Raw genomic sequence first — 18075 nt, forward strand, 5'->3', positions numbered from 1 at the left:
GGGTTTCCCATAATCAATATTTATCAGTTATCCACAGGATAGGTGAAAAATATCTGATCTGTGGGAGTCCAACCGCTAGGAACGGACTCACCTGGCCGTCCCTGTGCACCCCATATGAAATGATCAGGTACTGTGCATGCTCGGCTACCGCTCCTTTCACTTTTTATGGGTCCGCCTAGTAGAAAGTGAATGGGAGTGGTGGCCAAGAATGCGCCGTACCGCTCCATTCATATGGGATGTACAGGGATGGCCAGTTAATCTTGGGATCGGTGGGGGTCCCAGCGGTACAACCTATTCTGCGTGTAGGGGATAAATATAGATTATGGGAAAACTTCCTTAAATTTTTATGCCACATCTTTTTTTTTTTTTTGGTGGGGAGGGAAATACAGCATTTTCACTATTGTTTTTGGATTTTATTTTATGCTGTTTACCTTGCGCAACTATATTCTCTACTGGTTATTCCGATTGCAATGATTCCAAATATGTTTAGGGGCTTTTGTTTTGTTTTTGGTTAATGTTTTCATGTGTTGCATAGCGAAAGCATTTTTGTGTCCCTATATTCAGAGAAACGCAACTTCTTTTTTTTTTTTTACTTCTTTACATCGACGTAGCCAATTTTTATTTTACCGGTTGTTAATATTGCAGCGATACCCAATTTTTCTCTTAGCCCGATTTTCAATTACAGCCAGGCTCATCTTTTGTTGCCACGTGATTGGCTGGGCGTACATTTGTCTTTTAATGCGGGTTAGGTGACCGCAAATAGCGTGTACTATTACGTCCTTTTGTAGGAAGGAGTTAATTTAACATCCACTGATCTAGAAACTGATAATTCGTCACTAGTTTCTAAAACTGCAATATATTGTGACATTTTGTGAGACCAGAATCCGAATACTGAGCAGAGAATTGGGAACATTCCTTGATTAAAGAATTTGGTCCACCTTTGCAACTAAATTGCTTGTTTTCACATTGTGTATTTTCACTGCAAATCGTTACTAATTAAGTTATATTTTTGTCATTTTTAATATTTATTTCAGGTGCGGCCAAAGCCAGCTGCGCAAAACAACATACCAATCGCCCCTGCCCCACCCCCGATGCTGGCCGCTCCACAGCTTATCCAGCGGCCAGTTATGCTGACCACAAAGTTGACGTCTGCATCTCAGAATTCTATCCATCCTGTGCGTATTGTGAATGGACAACCCACGGCCATTTCCAAAGCCTTCCCTACAGCACAGCTCACTAGTATCGTGATAGCTGCACCAGGCACGAGACTGGCAGCTGCACAAACTCTGCAGCTTCCAAAACCAAACCTGGAGAAGCAGGTAACAGCCCTCATTCATTTTTGTCAAAAAAAGTGCACACAGTCTCGACCGTTACAAATAACAGAGCCATGAGCACTTTGTGTACTTTCAAATGGTGGCTTCATACGGCACCGTATTATTCACAATATAGGATCGGATGAAACGCGTCATTTGTGGAATCGAAGGCACACAGAGGTACAATATGAAGCAGGACTTCAAGGTCCACACTGTATACTGCACTCAAATCTCAGTTGATTTAAACACCTGCCCTTCCCCCACCCCTCTGTATTTTTTACATTTTTATTATAGAATCTGTTTTGAACACAAAACCCTGCACCACCTGTAAATCTCATCTTAGTCGGTCAGCGCAGTTAATATATTACCTTTTCTGCAGCTCTTGCCATCTTTAGTGGTTCTACTTTAATGAGCTTACTCCAACTGGAGCTGAAATTACAGCGTAAATCTTCGTGCTATTTTGCATGTTTAATCCTAAATAAAGTCCACAAAATTGCACGCGCTCTTATGCAGTGTTCATTAACTTGAAATACTGGTTCATTTTGTTTCAATACAGTTTTTGTAAAGAAATTTGTGTGTGTGTGTGCTTGTGTGTGTGTGTGTGTGTGTGTGTATGTGATGTGATGTGATGTGATGTGATGTGATGTGATGTACGCTTTAATTCCAAGATGAGCTAGTTGTAGGTCCTGGGTTTTTTTTTTATACGTTTTTTTTTTTTTGTGTGTGTTTTTATAAAAAAAAATTGCCATGAAAGAAAGACTGAAAAAGTGGTGGAAACCAATTCCAACTGATATAAATGTTTTTGTTTCTTAAGTTTGAGGTCCCCGCCTTTTCTAGGTTACAACAGATGGTGTTGAACATTACAAGGGGAAAAGTCCATGACCGATATGAGTATTATGCCGGGTTCCCACATAGCGTAAAAGCTGCAGAATTTCCACAGCATTTACAGTAGCAGCAAAGTGAATGAGATTTAGAAAATTTCATGCCCACGCTGCAGTAAAAAACAAACAAAAGTTGTGAGGAAAGTGTTCTGCAGTGCGGCTTAATTTATGCTGCTTGTTCTGTGCATGTTTGGCCCATAGACTTCAATGGGAGCATAAATTCCGCAGCAGATTTGCGGTTTTTACAGCGGAAACACAGTAAAAAAAAACTCTTCTATAATTAATGTTTAACACTAAATCCGCAGGTAAAAACTCTGCGGAAAAACCGCCACTATTTGGTGCGGATTTTTGTGACCAATTTTACCTGTTGCATAAAATCTGTAGCGTATCCTATGTGTGGGAACATATCTTTATGGCTCTAAGGCTTCGTTCACATCTGCGTCAGGGCTCCGTTGAGGCGTTCCGTCAGAACGGAACCTTTACTGAAACAAACGGAAACTGTAGGTTTCCGTTTGCAACACCATTGATTTCAATGGTGACGGATCTGGTGCAAATGGTTTCCGTTTCTCTGTTGTGCAAGGGTTCCGTAGTTTTTGTTGGAAGCAATACTGTAGTCGACTGCGCTATTCATTCCATCAAAACAACATAACCCTTGCACAACGGAGACAAATGGAAACCATTTGCACCGGATCCATCACTATTGAAAACAATGGTGTTGCAAACGGAAGCCTATAGTTTCTGTTTGTTTGTTTGTTTCTGTTCTGATGGAAAGCTCTGACAGAACACCTGAATGGAGCCCTGATGCTGATGTGAACGAAGCCTAACATAGAATAGGGACCCCTCTATCTGCTAGTGATATGGCTGCGATCCCTGTGTCATGTTTCAGTAATGCTATGACCATCCTCCTGCCATAAATGCACAATCTGTATCTACCAATAGCTGGGGAGTCACGTGCAGGGGGCATTCAGCTTTTTTTTGGGAACACTGTTTTAAATAGACCATGAATTGAAATGGAAAGAATTGATAACTCTTTGCATCTGATGAGGATTCTACAGTTATTGCTTTCTTTACTCCTTTCCAACACCATAGGTACATCACAAAAAATGCGTGCATGAACATAATGTCAGAATTAAGTGATGATAGATGTTGACTTTATAGAACTATTTGGTAACTGGAGTCTGCAAGTGTATGGAAACACCAGTGACAATTTATTGACCAACTGCACAATAAATTACTAAACAGATTAGCACACAAAATTAGTGTACCGTCACGTTTGCTGAAAAACTATTATACTGCAGGAGTGCGCACTAAAATCGTTTTTCTAAATCACTTGTATTACTGATTTTGATACTAGCAGCAGGACGGACTGTGTAAAGTTGTGCTGCCGGCTGCTCATAACTCTGCAGTTAGAGTTGTATAGTCCTGCTCGTCTCCATGGCCCCTGTATGCAGAACGGTTGCCAGTGCAATAGATTCTATAGCGCTCGCAGCCGTTCTACATATGGGAGCCATGGAGACGAGCAGGACGCTCCATCTCTAACTGCAGAGTTATGAGCAGCCGGCAACACAGAATTTTTACAGTCCGTCCCGCAACTAGAAGCAAGATGGCCAATACAAGTGATTTAGAAAAATGATTATTATTACTCCTGCAGTATAAGGCTATGTTCACATGCAGTGGTTTCAGACGTAATTCGGGCGTTTGCTTTCAATGGGAATTACGATGTTCTGTTCCCACGAGCCTTTATTTTACGCGTCGCTGTCAAAATACCGCACGTAAAATGGCGGCTCGTCAGAAGAAGTGCAGGACACTTCTTGAGACGTTTTTTAAGGCGTTTTTCATTGACTCCATTGAAAAATGGGTGTAAAAAACGCGGCGAAGTTGTTAAAAAAAACTTCTAAAAATCAGGAGCTGTTTTCGCCTGAAAACGGCTCCATATTTTCAGACTTCTTTGCTTACTGCGTGTGAACATACCCTTATAGTTTTTCAAAGTTTTGCTGTAGAATGTGATTATTATTGTAAGATATGGACTAATTTGTGGTGTGTTTTTTTTGCCTCTAGACAGTTAAAACTCAGGTGGAAACAGCGAAGCCAAGTGACAGCAGTACGACAGTGCAACCTGCCCCCAAGCCAAAACGAGAGGAAAACCCACAGGTAGTGGTTGAGCTTTATTCCTTCTTTAGGTTCTTTGTGTAATGAACTTTTTAATACAAATGTTTTGTTTTTTTTAGAAACTTGCGTTCATGGTGTCGCTCGGTTTAGTAACGCATGACCACTTATTAGGTAAGTAGAAAAAACATGCTAGTCTTTATATGAGTCTGTTTTGACCATGCTGAACAGTAAATATTTAGTGAGACAAATATATTTCTAAAAATCTATTTAAGGCTATGTCCACACTGAGTTTTGTGCAGGCGGAAATTCTGCCTCAAAATTCAATTTGGAAGTTTGAGGCAGATTTTCCTCTCCCTGAACGCCGATTTTAGCTGCGTTTTTCGCCCGCGGCCATTGAGCGCCGCGGGCATAAACGCCGCAAAATACGCTTTCTCTCCCTCCCATTCATGTCAATGGGAGGTCAGTGGCGTAAACGCCCAAAGATAGGGCATGTCCCTTCTTTCTCCCGCGAGACGGTTTTACCGCTCGCGGGAGAAAACCGCCTCTGCCTCATTGAAATCAATGGGAGGTATTTTCGGCCGGTTTTTGGCGAGTTTTGCGGCGCGGTTTCCGCGTCACAAAACTCAGTGTGAATAAGGCCTCAGGGTATGTTCACAGAAATGTGTTATACGTCCGTGCTACGCGCGTGATTTCCATGCGCGTCGCGCGGACCTATGTTAATGAATGGGGGCGTTCAGACTGTCAGTGAATTTCACACAGCGTATGTGCGCTACGTGAAATTCATGACATGTCCTATATTTGCCCGTGTTTCGCGCAGCACGCACCCATTGAAGTAAATGGGTGCGTGCAAATCGCGCTCGGCACACGGAAGCACTTCGCCCAACAGTAGTTAAATAAATAAATAAATAAATAAATGAATGAAAACAGAAAAGCACCACGTGCTTTTCTATTTGTAAACCTAAAACCAGAGTGTCATAATGATGCCGGCTGCACGAAAATCACCCAGCCGCACACCATACGCTGATGACACACGGAGCTTTTGCGCGTGCAAAACGCAGCGTTTTTGCGCACGCAAAACGGTCACGTCCATGTGAATAAGGCCTTATAGTGGTTCTCCAGTTTTTATGTAAATAAAGATTCGTTATTGTATATTAACGTTATGCAACTTTCGAATATACTTTGTGTATCAGTTATTCAGTTGTCGAGAACTCTGCTTGCTGTCAATATATAGAAACAATGATTGTTGATATTCAGTGGCGGACGGCCTGTCCTGGTGTGCTGTTCGCACAGTTGCACGACTGGTTATAAGAGAGATCTGATACACTTTGCAAGCCCTGCAGCTGTGTCATGGAGACTAGGACTTGAATTGCTTCAAAACAGTGCAAGGAAAAAGAAAAGGAGTTGCCCTTAGTAATAAATTAAGTTGCTGCTTTAATTCTCCAAAGGACCTTTGGAAAGTAAGAAGCTGGATTCTGGTTGCTATGGGCAACTGCACCACTTTTCCCCTGCATAGCTTTAATAATTAACCCCTTAATGACCAGGCCATTTTGCGCGTTAATGACCAAGGATTATTTTTTGGTTTTTCACGGTCGCATTCCAAGAGTCGTAACTTTTTTTTATTCCGTCGACATAGCCGTATAAGGGCTTGTTTTTTGCGGGACGAGTTGTATTTTGGAATTGCACCATTTTTAGATGCTTATAATATATGGATTAACTTTTATTAACTTTATTTTAGGAGAGAATTGAAAATAAGCAGCTATTCCAGCATTGATTTTCACGTTATAAACTTACGCCGTTTACTATGCAGCGTAAATAACATGTTCACTTTATTCTATGGGTCGGCACGATTACGGGGATACCAAATATGTAAAGGTTTTATATGTTTTCCTACGTTTGCACAATAAAAACCCATTTAGAAAAAACGTACTTGTTTTTGCATCGCCGCGTTCCAAGAGCCGTAACGTTTTTATTTTTCCGTCAATGTGGCCGTATGTGGGTTTGATTTTTGCGGGCCAATGTGTAGTTGTCATTAGTACTATTTTGGGGTACATAGGACTTCTAGATTAACTTTTGTTTAATTTTTTATAGGGGGAAATGGGAGACGAGAGAATTTTTCCATTGGTTTTTGCGTTATTTTTGGACACCGTTCATCCAGCGGTTTAATTAATGTGTTCATTTTATTGTTCAAGTCGTTACGATCGCGGGGATACCATATATGTGTATGTGTTCTTTGTTTTGACACTTTTACTAAATAAAACCACTTTTTGGGCAGTTTTATTTGATTTTTGACTGTAAATTATTTTATTTTTTTTTCACAAACTTTATTTAACTGCTTTACATTTATTTCTTTTTTTTTTGGTCCCACCAGGGGACTTCACCATGTGATCTGCTGATCGCATATATAATGCTTTGTTATACTTAGTATACCAAAGCATTATTGCCTGTCCGTGTAAAACTGACAGGCAATATATTAGGTCATGCCTCCGGCATGGTCTAACAGGCATTTGCTGAAGGCTGACCTGGGGGCCTTTGTTAGGCCCCCGGCTGCCATGGAAACCCGACGGCGCCCCGCAATTTCTTTGCGGGGGCGCCGATGGGGTGACAGAGGGATCTCTACCTTTTGTCAAACACATTAGATGTCGCTATTGACAGTGGCATTTAATGGGTTAAACTGCCGGAATCGGCGCGCGCGCTTCGATTGCGGCAGGAGCCAGGCTGTGTATAACAGCCGCGCTCTTGCCGCTGATCACGTGGGTACACTGGCAGTGCCCGCGCCATCACAGGACGGATATATCCGCCGTCCTGTGCGAACTAGCAGCTGCAGAGGACGGATTTATCCGTCTTTCGGCGTTGAGAGGTTAAGCTTTATTTCCATTTACTAAAACACCCCTTTTAAATGTTGGCTTGCATTAGGTTTTTTTCTAACAATAGCCACTGATTAATGTGCTGTATTGTTCTGTCTAACCACAACGTTATTTTTTCCCTACTTCAGAAATTCAAAGTAAACGGCAAGAAAGAAAAAGAAGAACAACGGCAAACCCTGTGTACAGCGGGGCAGTATTTGAACCAGAGGTGGGCAGTCGCTTTGCATCATGTGTGACTATTAATAATCTTGTTGATTTGCATTAAAGCATTCTGTCCTCGAACGGTTTTTAAATGAGTGTCGCCGACTCGATTCAAAAACGGCACTATATTGGAGTTACTTCTTTTAGGATGTATTCAGACGTTGAGATGCAGAAAAAAACACACAAATAACCACGTGGTTTTACCGTGGTCCACTAAGTAATCCTATGCGGTGTGAAACACGTTAGATAGATGTTTTACCTTTAAAAAACCACATCGAAAACTGCAGCAAATCGCTGTAAAACCGCATACGTTCTTTTTACGCAATTTTGGCCGCACCTAAATCACAACGTCTGACTATACCCTTTGCTTCTAGCCCAAAAGCCCTAATTATAATGGAAATTGGCTTTATTTCTTATTCCACATATTGTACGCATCAATTTGGTTACATTATTTTATACAGTGGGTGTATATGCTTTCTATAATAACAATATACCTTTAGCTAAACTTTTCAAGGGGTTGTATGGGAATAAAGCTTAATCCCTGGATGATGAAACGTTATGCAACTTTGTGATATACTTTGTATTTAAATTCTCTAGGAAGTTGTATAATGTTTTTATTATACATTGAGTCAGCTTTACTTACTTGAAACCAGAAAACCCTTCAATATCCAACTATTTTATTATCTCGCACACAGAAGTCCTATATGGCCCAATACTAAGGCCTTGTTCACACATTGCAGATTTTGCATGCATTTTTTTAAGCCAAAACCAGAATTGGATCCAGGAGAGTAGACCTTTAATGCCTTTCTTAATATATTCTCTTTAGGTTCCGTTCCTAGTTTTGGCTTAGAAAAAATGCATGCAAAATCTGCAGCAAATCTGAACTATGTGAACAAGGTCTAAAAGTTATCTTATTGTAAGTAGTTTGGAAAAATTAGAAAATGAGGCTTAAAGGGGTTGTTCAGGATTAGAAAAACGTAGCTTCTTTTTTCTTAAAAACGCACCATACCTGTTCATGGTTTGTGCCTGGTCTTGCAGCTCCGCTCCATTCACGGTGGGGCGCTATTTCTGGAAGAAAGCAGTTCCGATTTTCTAATACAGAATAACCTCTTCCATTTACCTTTGTTCATATTTAGTTCTGGCAGGTATGTAGTTGACATTTGTTAGGATCCAGCACAATTCAGGTGGTTAAAGTGTAGCTAAAGCGCTCACACAAACTCTTCAGCTACTTCGTTCTAGCGATTGGTGGGGGTCTCCGTGCTCGGACCCCACCAATACAAACTTCTGACATGTCACTATGACATATCAGAAGTTTGTCGAACATTTAGTTACGCTTTAAAGAGGCTTTGTCACCAGATTATAAGTGTCCTAACTCCTACATAATCTGATCGGTGCTGTAATGTAGATAAGGCTGGGTTCACACGACCTATTTTCAGGCGTAAACTAGGCGTATTATGCCTCGTTTTACGTCTGAAAATAGGGCTACAATATGTCGGCAAACATCTGCCCATTCATTTGAATGGGTTTGCCGACGTACTGTGCAGACGACCTGTCATTTACGCGTCGTCGTTTGACAGCTGTCAAACGACGACGCGTAAAAATACAGCCTCGTCAAAAGAAGTGCAGGACACTTCTTTGGACGTTTTTGGAGCTGTTTTCTCATAGACTCCAATGAAAACAGCTCCAAAAACGGACGTAAAAAACGCCGCGAAAAACGCGAGTTGCTCAAAAAACTTCTGAAAATCAGGGGCTGTTTTCCCTTGAAAACAGCTCTGTATTTTCAGACGTTTTTGGTCACTACGTGTGAACATACCCTTACAGTGGTTTTTATTTTGAAAAACTATCATTTTTGAGCAAGTTATGAGCAATTTTAGATTTATGCTAATTAGTTTCTTAATGCCCAACTGGGCGTGTTTTTTACTTTTTACCAACTGGGCATTGTACAGAGGAGTGTATGAGGCCGACCAATCAGTGACCAATCAGTGACCAATCAGCCTCATACACTTCTCATTGTTCCAGCCCTTTGTTACAGTGTGATTGTGCAGTGAAAGAAGCTGGGCTGGAACAATGAGAAGTGTATGAGGCTGATTGGTCACTGATTGGTCGGCCTCATACACTCCTCTGTACAACGCCCAGTTGGTAAAAAGTAAAAACACGCCCAGTTGGGCATTAAGACACTAATTAGCATAAATCTAAAATTGCTCATAACTTGCTCAAAAATGATTGTTTTTCAAAATAAAAACCACTGCTGTTATCTACATTACAGCGCCGATCAGATTATGTAGGAGATGGGGCATTTATAATCTCGTGACAGAGCCTCTAAGTATTTATTAAAATTTCAATTTATCTGTTTTCTATACACATTTTAAAGACATATTTTTTTTCTGCCTTTGCAGCGTAAGAAGAGTGCAGTGACTTACCTGAATAGTACAATGCATCCAGGAACGAGGAAGAGAGGTACATTCTTAGAACTGTGCTTAAAACTGTATCTGCCTCTTTCTCTGTCTCTGCTTCTCTCCCCTTCGTGTTGCAGGCTTTAACATTTCTTGGACAATACTGGAACTTGACTGGACTTAGTGTTGGTGGCATGCTATTCTCACCTGTAAAATAAGCCTTTCAGGTGAAATGTGGAATTATTGAGGCTGGCAGATGTAATAGTTGTTAGTGCATTCACAGAGGGAAATAATGACGCAGTTCCCCAGCAAAACCCCATGTAAATACACTTACCCTGATCACGGTAAAACTGCTGCAAACATTTCATGTGGTTTTGCTTCTGTGCGGTAATTGTATTGATATTTTTTTCCCTCCTTGGGCTACTGAAAGACCTCTTAGGTTGGGTGAGAAAGTTCTGCTATACTAATAACTATCTGAATCTGTAGTGACTCCTCAGAGATTATTCCGAACTTGTGGAGCTTTTATGCCAAGTTCACACACGGCACAATTTTTGCGGATTTTTATTTCAGCACCAATGCACAGTACAATGTGAGCGGGGTTTAAAGGTTGTAATTTTATATTCCTACGTGCCTGTATCGGTGCCATTGCGAAAAGTTTTTTGACTGACCTGTGCCAAATAGGGGGAAGTGGAGAGCAGTGGAACGATACCTGGGATGACGGCTCTAGTGTCCAATCAGGAGACAGCTAGATCCATCACTCAGAGGAGAGGCTGGGCATCATTCAGAGTAGAGAGCCTGGAGCACTGAACATGAAGGGGTCACCTCCGTTGCACATGCGATCAGGGCGCCTGGGACGTTAAAACCTTTATTTTTCAATCATTCAACCTGCATGCCCATCATCCTAAGGGGGGATTTACATGAGCTTGTGCGTGCGCAAAAGGCACTTAACAGCTCCGTGTTTCATGTTCATATGGATGCGCGGCTGCGTGCTTTTCGCGCAGCCGCCATCATTATGACACTCCGTTTGGATGTTTGTAAACTGAAAAGCACGTGGTGCTTTTCGGTTTACATTCATTCTTTTCAGTCTATTGCGCGAATAACGCGCGTCTCACGGAAGTGCTTCCGTGTGGTGCGCGTGATCTTCACGCACCCATTGACTTCAATGGGTGCGTGATGCGTGAAAAACGCAGAAATATAGGACCTGTCGTGAGTTTTACGCAGCGGACTCATGCTGCACAATAATCACGGACAGTCTGCACTACCCCATAGACTAGCATAGGTCGGTGCGACGCGCGTGAAAAGCACGCTGGTGGCACGGACGTATTACACGTTCGTGTAAATCCGCCCTTAGTATTGTTACACTGCTCTCCCCCACCTATATAGCGCTGTCAGCAGTTTTGAGGGGTCAAAACTGCTGTCCGGATTTCCTTTTAATTGGTAGAAGCCTCCCATGAGAAATTCACCAAACAGGTTAGGATTTAATTATTTATTTACTTTTAGTGGTACAGTCGCATTACTAGGAAAACTGCATATGTGTGTGGAAGACTTTAGGCTTTGGTAATTTTCTTTATGAACATTCCTGAGTAGATTTTTCATTTCTCATACGTATGATATGTACTTTACCTTGTTAGCTTAATAGAGATCTCTCTAGGTATATTTTTCTGCTTCTGGATCCTGGTAAGTATATGGTGGACCACAGCATATTCTTTGGTCCTTCCTGGTAAAATATCATTTGCTTTGAAAAGGGTGAAATCTATGGCAAAATCCGAAGCCCATTTCTGCAGCGGAGGGAGAACATGATCTTAACCCTTTACTAACATTTCACCTACGTACGTGTCAAAGTTGGAAAAGGTGTATAGAGCGGGTTCACAAGCTGTGCCCATTATATACAGAGCAAGTGTTAGCTGTACAACCGCTTAGATGCTGCAGTCAATAGCAACTGCGGCATCTAATCCATTAGACAGAGGGGGGCCCCTCTTTCACTCTATTGGCCCACGCCTACGATGCGGAGTGCCGATAGGTTGTCATGGCAGCCCGGGGGTCCCAGTGAAGGCCCCCAGGTTTGCCACGTTGGTCCCCTATTAAGCCTAAAAAGTTGCATTTTTCCCAAAACATGCCCCTACGCAGCTCCATCAATGAAAAATAAGCTATGGATCTCTAAATATGGCGACACAAAACAATTTTATTTTTTTTAACAATTTTTTTTGCAAAAGTATCAAAACATAAAAAATAACCATATTAATGTGGTACTGCTGTAATCGTATTGAACCGTAAAAATAAAGTTATAGTATCTGCACTTTCAAAAAAACTTTTGATATGTCATTGAGACATATCAGATGTTTTGATCGATGTTATCTGGGTGCTGTTACCCCCCCGTCCCCCCACGTTTAAGAGCTTAGTTACACTTTGTGGCTGGCTATAATGTTCTACAATGTGTTTACTGACCGGAAGTCACGGAAAATCCCTGCTCCTATGGTCGCCACTTTATCTCTATTTTTTCCCAGTTCTGAGAAAGTCTAGATATATCTCTATACATATGTGTAATTATTAGCGGGTTTTATTACTACATTTAGTATTCCTTTACTATAGCCACATGATTTAACAGCCTACATACTTGTTGCACATTATCTGCTTATATTCCTCCCATCACATACTGAATCAACTGGTTGGCATCTAGATTGGGCAGCTAAACTTTGAACTGGAGTCGGATTCCCAATGGGTAGTCTTAATCTTTTTGTATACATTTGTTTTGCCATACCACCAAGACGTTATATTTACTGTTGTTTATTACTAGCGAGCGTCTTGGTGCCCACCCCAGCATTTCAATCTTCCTTATAAATGGTATTACCAGTGTCTTACGTCTTTCTAATTTTGTAACTTGCTGCTTTTTTCTTGTGCCTCCTGCTTTCTGCTGCCTTTTTATTATCCCTTTCCTATAATGACTGTCCTTTTTTTGCTTGTATAATACTGTACTTTGATTATTTCCTTCATCTGCTGCTTCATTCCTTTTTCATGCTAGCCAATGAGGAACACTGGCCAAAGGTATGTAAACCCCCCATTTTGTTTCTGTTCTTTTTGTTTGTGTTTTATTAACGTATAGGTCGTCCTCCCAAATACAGCACGGTCCTGGGTTTGAGCGCCCTGCCACGCTCTTCCCCTACAAACAGTCATCCTGATTCCCCTGAAAGCGAAAAGACACAGATCACATGTAATTTCCCTGCAAGTGTCCTGCCTGTGTCCCTGCCTAATTCTTATTCCACAGACGTAAGTAACTCCTTATGAGAGGTGCCCTGCTATCATACGTTGAGGTCCAGCAGCAGTATTGTGTCTGATGAGCAGGGCAAAATTTGCTGCGAAGGCACTTGATGGAAATTTCCTAAAAAAAAAAAAAAATGAGACTGCTTGCTATTGACTATAATGGGACTGCGTATGTGTAAGATTTGCCTACGGCTGTCTTAGTAAAAATAAGTTACATTATTTGGGTAAGATGGTTGAGATCTACGTTTATGTCTCGTTTTACTGCTGCCTCCAGTGGGTGAGAAATATATAGCGTGATATACAGCCAGCTAAATCATTCTCTACCCCTTATATCTTCTGCGAGCCCTGGAAAGGGAAATGTCCAAATTTCGGGACATTTATTTGTGGCTGAGCTGCAATACCAGATGACCCATGAATGAGGATGGCACTATCTGGGTAAAACTATGAAGGGGTTGTGACCTCCTTTTTCTCATGATCCGTGAGGATCTCGGTAGTCAGTCCCACCAATTACACACTGATGGTATACGCTATGGATGTGCCATCAAAGTTTTATTTTTTCAATAAGATACTTTAATGCACACATTGAAACACAAGTCTGTATTTTATGTCCTATAAAGGCGCACCTCCCTGTGTAGTGAATTTGACAATTGCTACCACATGCCGCTTATGATCAGACTTACTTAAAGGGGTATTACGGTTTGAACAAATAAAGGTTATTCATTGTATAATGAAAAGTTATTCCATTTGGCAATGTACTTTTTTGTATCAACACCCGGCTTTCAAGATCTCTGCTTACAGTCCTTCAATAGGAGCCTTTTAAAAATAATGCGCTTTTAACAAGACACCCCTCTGCTCACTGTATTATAACGATCCGTGCACTTTTGTGTGCATCACATGACCAAGACAAATTTTTATCCACTGCAAGTAAACAATGTAGGTTTCTATTGAATGACTGCAAGCAGAGATCTTGAAAACCGCGAGGAGGTCATACAGAAAGGTTATTCATTATGCAATTTTCGAATATACTTTACTTTATTTGATGAAACTGTAAAAAGGGAATCCGGTTAAGTTTAAAAAAAATATTGAAAAATGAAGTCTAATCCCACAATGTTTACAAGGCTGGAGTTGGTCTTTTAATCTTTCTTTGATTATCGGTAAAGTCTGCTACGGGTATTGTGCTGTCTGCTGTAGATATGATGTCGTGACTAATTAAACGTGTGAACATATTAGCCAGGTTTACGTACTGTAAGTGGCAGCGATGTGTGACACTTGTACAATTCACTCGTCCTTCAAATTGTGTATTTTATTTTGTGTAGTTCAGATAGCACTTGGCATGTTTTCTGCTATGTGACCTATTGGGCCTCTCTTCCCTCTTTATGCCTTTCCTTTACATTCCTGCAAGTGACACTTTCTGCAATTTTCTCTATATACTCCAGTCAATAAGCAGATGATCTTATCACAGACCTCACGATCTCTCATGTTCTAACATCTGTGCTGCTTGTATGATGCTCAGTTTAATACTTCGACTTACTCTTCGTTCTATAACTCCATATCCAGCTTATGCTGTACTTCATAATGCGTTCGTTGTCCTATGTAATCTAACCAGACATCTATCTTTGTGTGGCTTCTGCGTTTCAATTCAATCTAATCTTCTCTTCTGATCATGGAAAACGTTTATGTGACCGCTGAGGGTCTGAGGAAGTTCCTGGGAACCAATTCTTTCAGCTCCTAAGATCCTAGGGTATTGTACAATGTGCACATTACTACTTCAAATTGATGGAAAAAGTCACACGGGAGTTCCCAATGAAGGGCGCCATACAGTCAGGTTGACTATGTCCTGCTTTAGGCCCCACGCAAACGGCTGTATTCTGCATCCATATTACGCGGATCCCGAATACAGCCCCCATGAAACGTTATGGACTCATACTGGGCTCAATGAGGCACACAGTTTTTTGGTTTTTTTTGTGCCACAAAACATTGAGATCAAGAATCGCACTCTGGTGTGCAGTGCAGGTTACAGCAGAGCTTCTATGCAGTTCTGTTGCCTGCCATGGAAGGACTGGGAATATTTAACCAGCACAAAGAGAGATGTATGTGTGTGTATGTAGGCACCTCCCTGGCTAACTTTGCTAGGGATATGTGTGTTTATCAGTGAAGGTGGGCGACGCTAACGGAAGTACTGCTCGAATCTTTCTGCAGCGCTCACAGAGGCGCTTGTTGGGTTTCTGTGGTCTCGTCGTCATTAACCCCTCTGCTGATTCTGTTGTCTCTGATCTAACTAGAACTTTCTTCTGTTTCCTTCACGGCACTACAAGCCGGTTGGCCAGGGAGGCGGTCACACTGGTCTAATACTTTCTTTGCCGTCTATACTAAATTACCTGTCCTGTGGTGGTCACTGGTTATTATGGGATCGTTGTCAGGTTATTCGCTCGTAGTGCTTTATTCTGTAGATTAACTCTTTCCGGTATTTCTCTTCTGTCTCATCAGCTGGCATCACTTTTGGCGTGTAGTTTTTGTTTGTAATCTGGTATCTGTTTCCTCTTTCAATGTCTTCTATGTGTTACTCTACCATTTTCTTTGCTGTGGTTTCTTTGTCCGGTTACACAAAACTTACTCTGTGACATATTTACATACCCTGTAACCATTAAAGTGACACTCTGTCCAGAAATGTCCAAAAATAGGTGCACTTATGACTATGAGCCTCTTGAAGATCCCCTTAACAATTGAAATAGCTGGAAGTCATTTGTTCTCGCTAAAGTCACTTCAAAAGGCAGATCTGGAGGCTTAAGGAGGAGAGGACACCAAATTTCGCAATACAAACTGCATACGTTTATTAAAGGGATTGTCCGGTTTCACCAAATTAATGTTATTTTTTGCATTCTGCATAGTTTTTCCATTTTCCAATATACTTTCTGTATTAATTCCTCACTGTTTTCAAGATCTCTGCTTGTTGTTATTCAGTAGGTACATTCATTGTTTGCCTCCAGGTGATACACTTAAGTCCATGGTCACGTGATGGACACACAGGTGCACGGTTCGTTACAGTACGTGTATCAAAGCTATGTTTTCTAACGAGTTGTGCACCTGTTTGTCCATCACATGACCATGGACAGAATTTTATCCACTGGAAGTAAACAATAGATGTTCCTACTGAATAAGCAGAGATCTTGAAAACCGTAAGGAATTAATACAGAAAGTATATTGGAAAATGGGTTAACTTTTCATTATACTAAAAAAAATAATCTACATTTGCTGAAACCGGACAACCCCTTTAAATAGATCCCTTAGACCTGATGTACTTACTTTGAAAATCAATGCCAGAAGGGTTGTATAAATCCTTTTTTGAAGGTTTTTCTGTTGTAGTTAGCATTTTTTTTGTACAGTCCCTAGCTGCTCATTATAATATCAGGTGGGAAAACGTACAAAAAAGGTTATACTGCCCTTCTGACAGGGATGTTCAAAGTAAGTACACTAGATTCATCAGGACTAAGGGATCTATTTAATAATGTATGCAGTCTGTATTGTGAAATCTGGTGACAGATCCTCTGTAGTAGCTTAAATATCTAATGTTGAGAGATGTCATTAATGGGGGGGGGGGTAGAGTCTATGAATTGATGACCCCTTTATACTGCCACCCACAAATTCCTAGAGCAAAAGGCACCCTATGCCATATCGGTTACGTCAACAGGTCTCCCTTTGGAAAAAAGACTCCTTACTCTCCCATTGCTTTCTGTGGGAGACTCCCTTATCGTTCACTCACAGATACAGAAATCTCCGCGTTAGGCCTCATGCACACGTCCGTAGAGTATTTACAGCCAGTAAATACTCCATGGACGGGCCGTGGCAGGTCATTTCTGCAGCCCGTAAATATAAGGGATGGTGTCCGTGGCCCATAGAAATGAATGGATCGTAATTTTTATCCAGAATTGCGGATAAATATACTGGTCGTGTGCATGAGGCCTTAGAGGTGGTAGCTCTCTGGCATTTCGTCATAATTCTAGTGATCAAGTGGGTCCTGGACCACTAACAATGACATTTGACATGACTCATTGACATTTCAGAAGAGGTTTATTGTCTTGCTATGTCAATCCCTTTCCACATGGGCATATTTAGTTGGCCAAAACTCCGCTGGGAATGATTACGAATAGCCAGGCTGATTTCATGGTCCCAATGACACTACACTTTTACCCCTTCCCTTTAATGTGAGTTCTCCCACTGTTGCTTAAAGGAAGGTGATGGTCTAGTTAGTACACCCTCATATTGAAATGGCACTTGAGTTCGCTCAAGTAACGTGCAACCACCGATCTGCATTTTGGGGATGAGTTTAATGGGAGATCACAGATGCTAAATGTGATCTTCCGGATGCCTATAGTGGAAGATGCGTCTGACCAGGGATTAAACAGGCTTTATATATTCACATCCCAACATAGTGAAGGCCTCACAATCGACCTACATTGCTCTGGGTCTGGTATAGCACGTTCCCCTTCCATTATATGGAGGACAGGACTGCAAAATATGGAACATAAACAGCCCCGTACCTATTAAAATAGAGCCTCTTTAAGCAGAGATGATTTTGTCACCACATTATAAGTGTCCTATCTCCTACATAAGGAGATCGGCACTATAATGTAGGTCACAGCAGTTCTTTTTATTTAAAAAAAACTATCTATTTTCACCAATTTATTAGCGATTTTTAGATTTATGCTAATGAGTTTCTCAATGGACAAGTGGGTGTGTTTTACTATTGACCAAGTGGGCGTTGTACAGAGGAGTGTATGACGCTGACCAATCAGTGACCAATCAGCGTCATACACTTCTCTCCATTCATTTCCTCAGCACATAGGGATCCTTTTTAGATCACTATGTGCTGTCTTATACTAACACATTAATGATACTGAAGTGTTTAGACAGTGAATAGACATTCCACAGGATGTCTATTCACAATCCCGGCACTTTGTTACTGTTTCTGTGGTAGTTGAAACCGTAACGAAGTGCAGGGATTGTGAATAGACATCCCGTGGAATGTCTATTCACTGTCTAAACACTTCAGTATCGT

The 18075-nt window shown here is 41.2% G+C and overlaps 1 protein-coding gene across 8 annotated transcripts in view; it reads left to right on the top strand.

Annotated features, from left to right (window-relative positions):
- Window positions 1–18075, top strand: part of PHF21A (PHD finger protein 21A) — a 103243-nt gene that overhangs the window by 71309 nt on the left and 13859 nt on the right. For 5 of the 8 annotated variants that reach the window (XM_075837932.1, XM_075837937.1, XM_075837934.1 and 2 more), the window contains 6 exons: window positions 1035–1319; window positions 4253–4345; window positions 4423–4474; window positions 7296–7375; window positions 9765–9825; window positions 12862–13025. In XM_075837932.1, the coding sequence (XP_075694047.1) occupies window positions 1035–1319; window positions 4253–4345; window positions 4423–4474; window positions 7296–7375; window positions 9765–9825; window positions 12862–13025 (735 nt within the window). Of the gene's footprint in view, window positions 1–1034; window positions 1320–4252; window positions 4346–4422; window positions 4475–7295; window positions 7376–9764; window positions 9826–12780; window positions 12804–12861; window positions 13026–18075 lie in introns of all 8 variants that reach the window. The other 3 variants (XM_075837935.1, XM_075837939.1, XM_075837936.1) reach the window with 1 other exon arrangement.

Source organism: Rhinoderma darwinii, chromosome 9, assembly GCF_050947455.1.
Source record: "Rhinoderma darwinii isolate aRhiDar2 chromosome 9, aRhiDar2.hap1, whole genome shotgun sequence".
Lineage (NCBI taxonomy): Eukaryota > Metazoa > Chordata > Amphibia > Anura > Rhinodermatidae > Rhinoderma > Rhinoderma darwinii.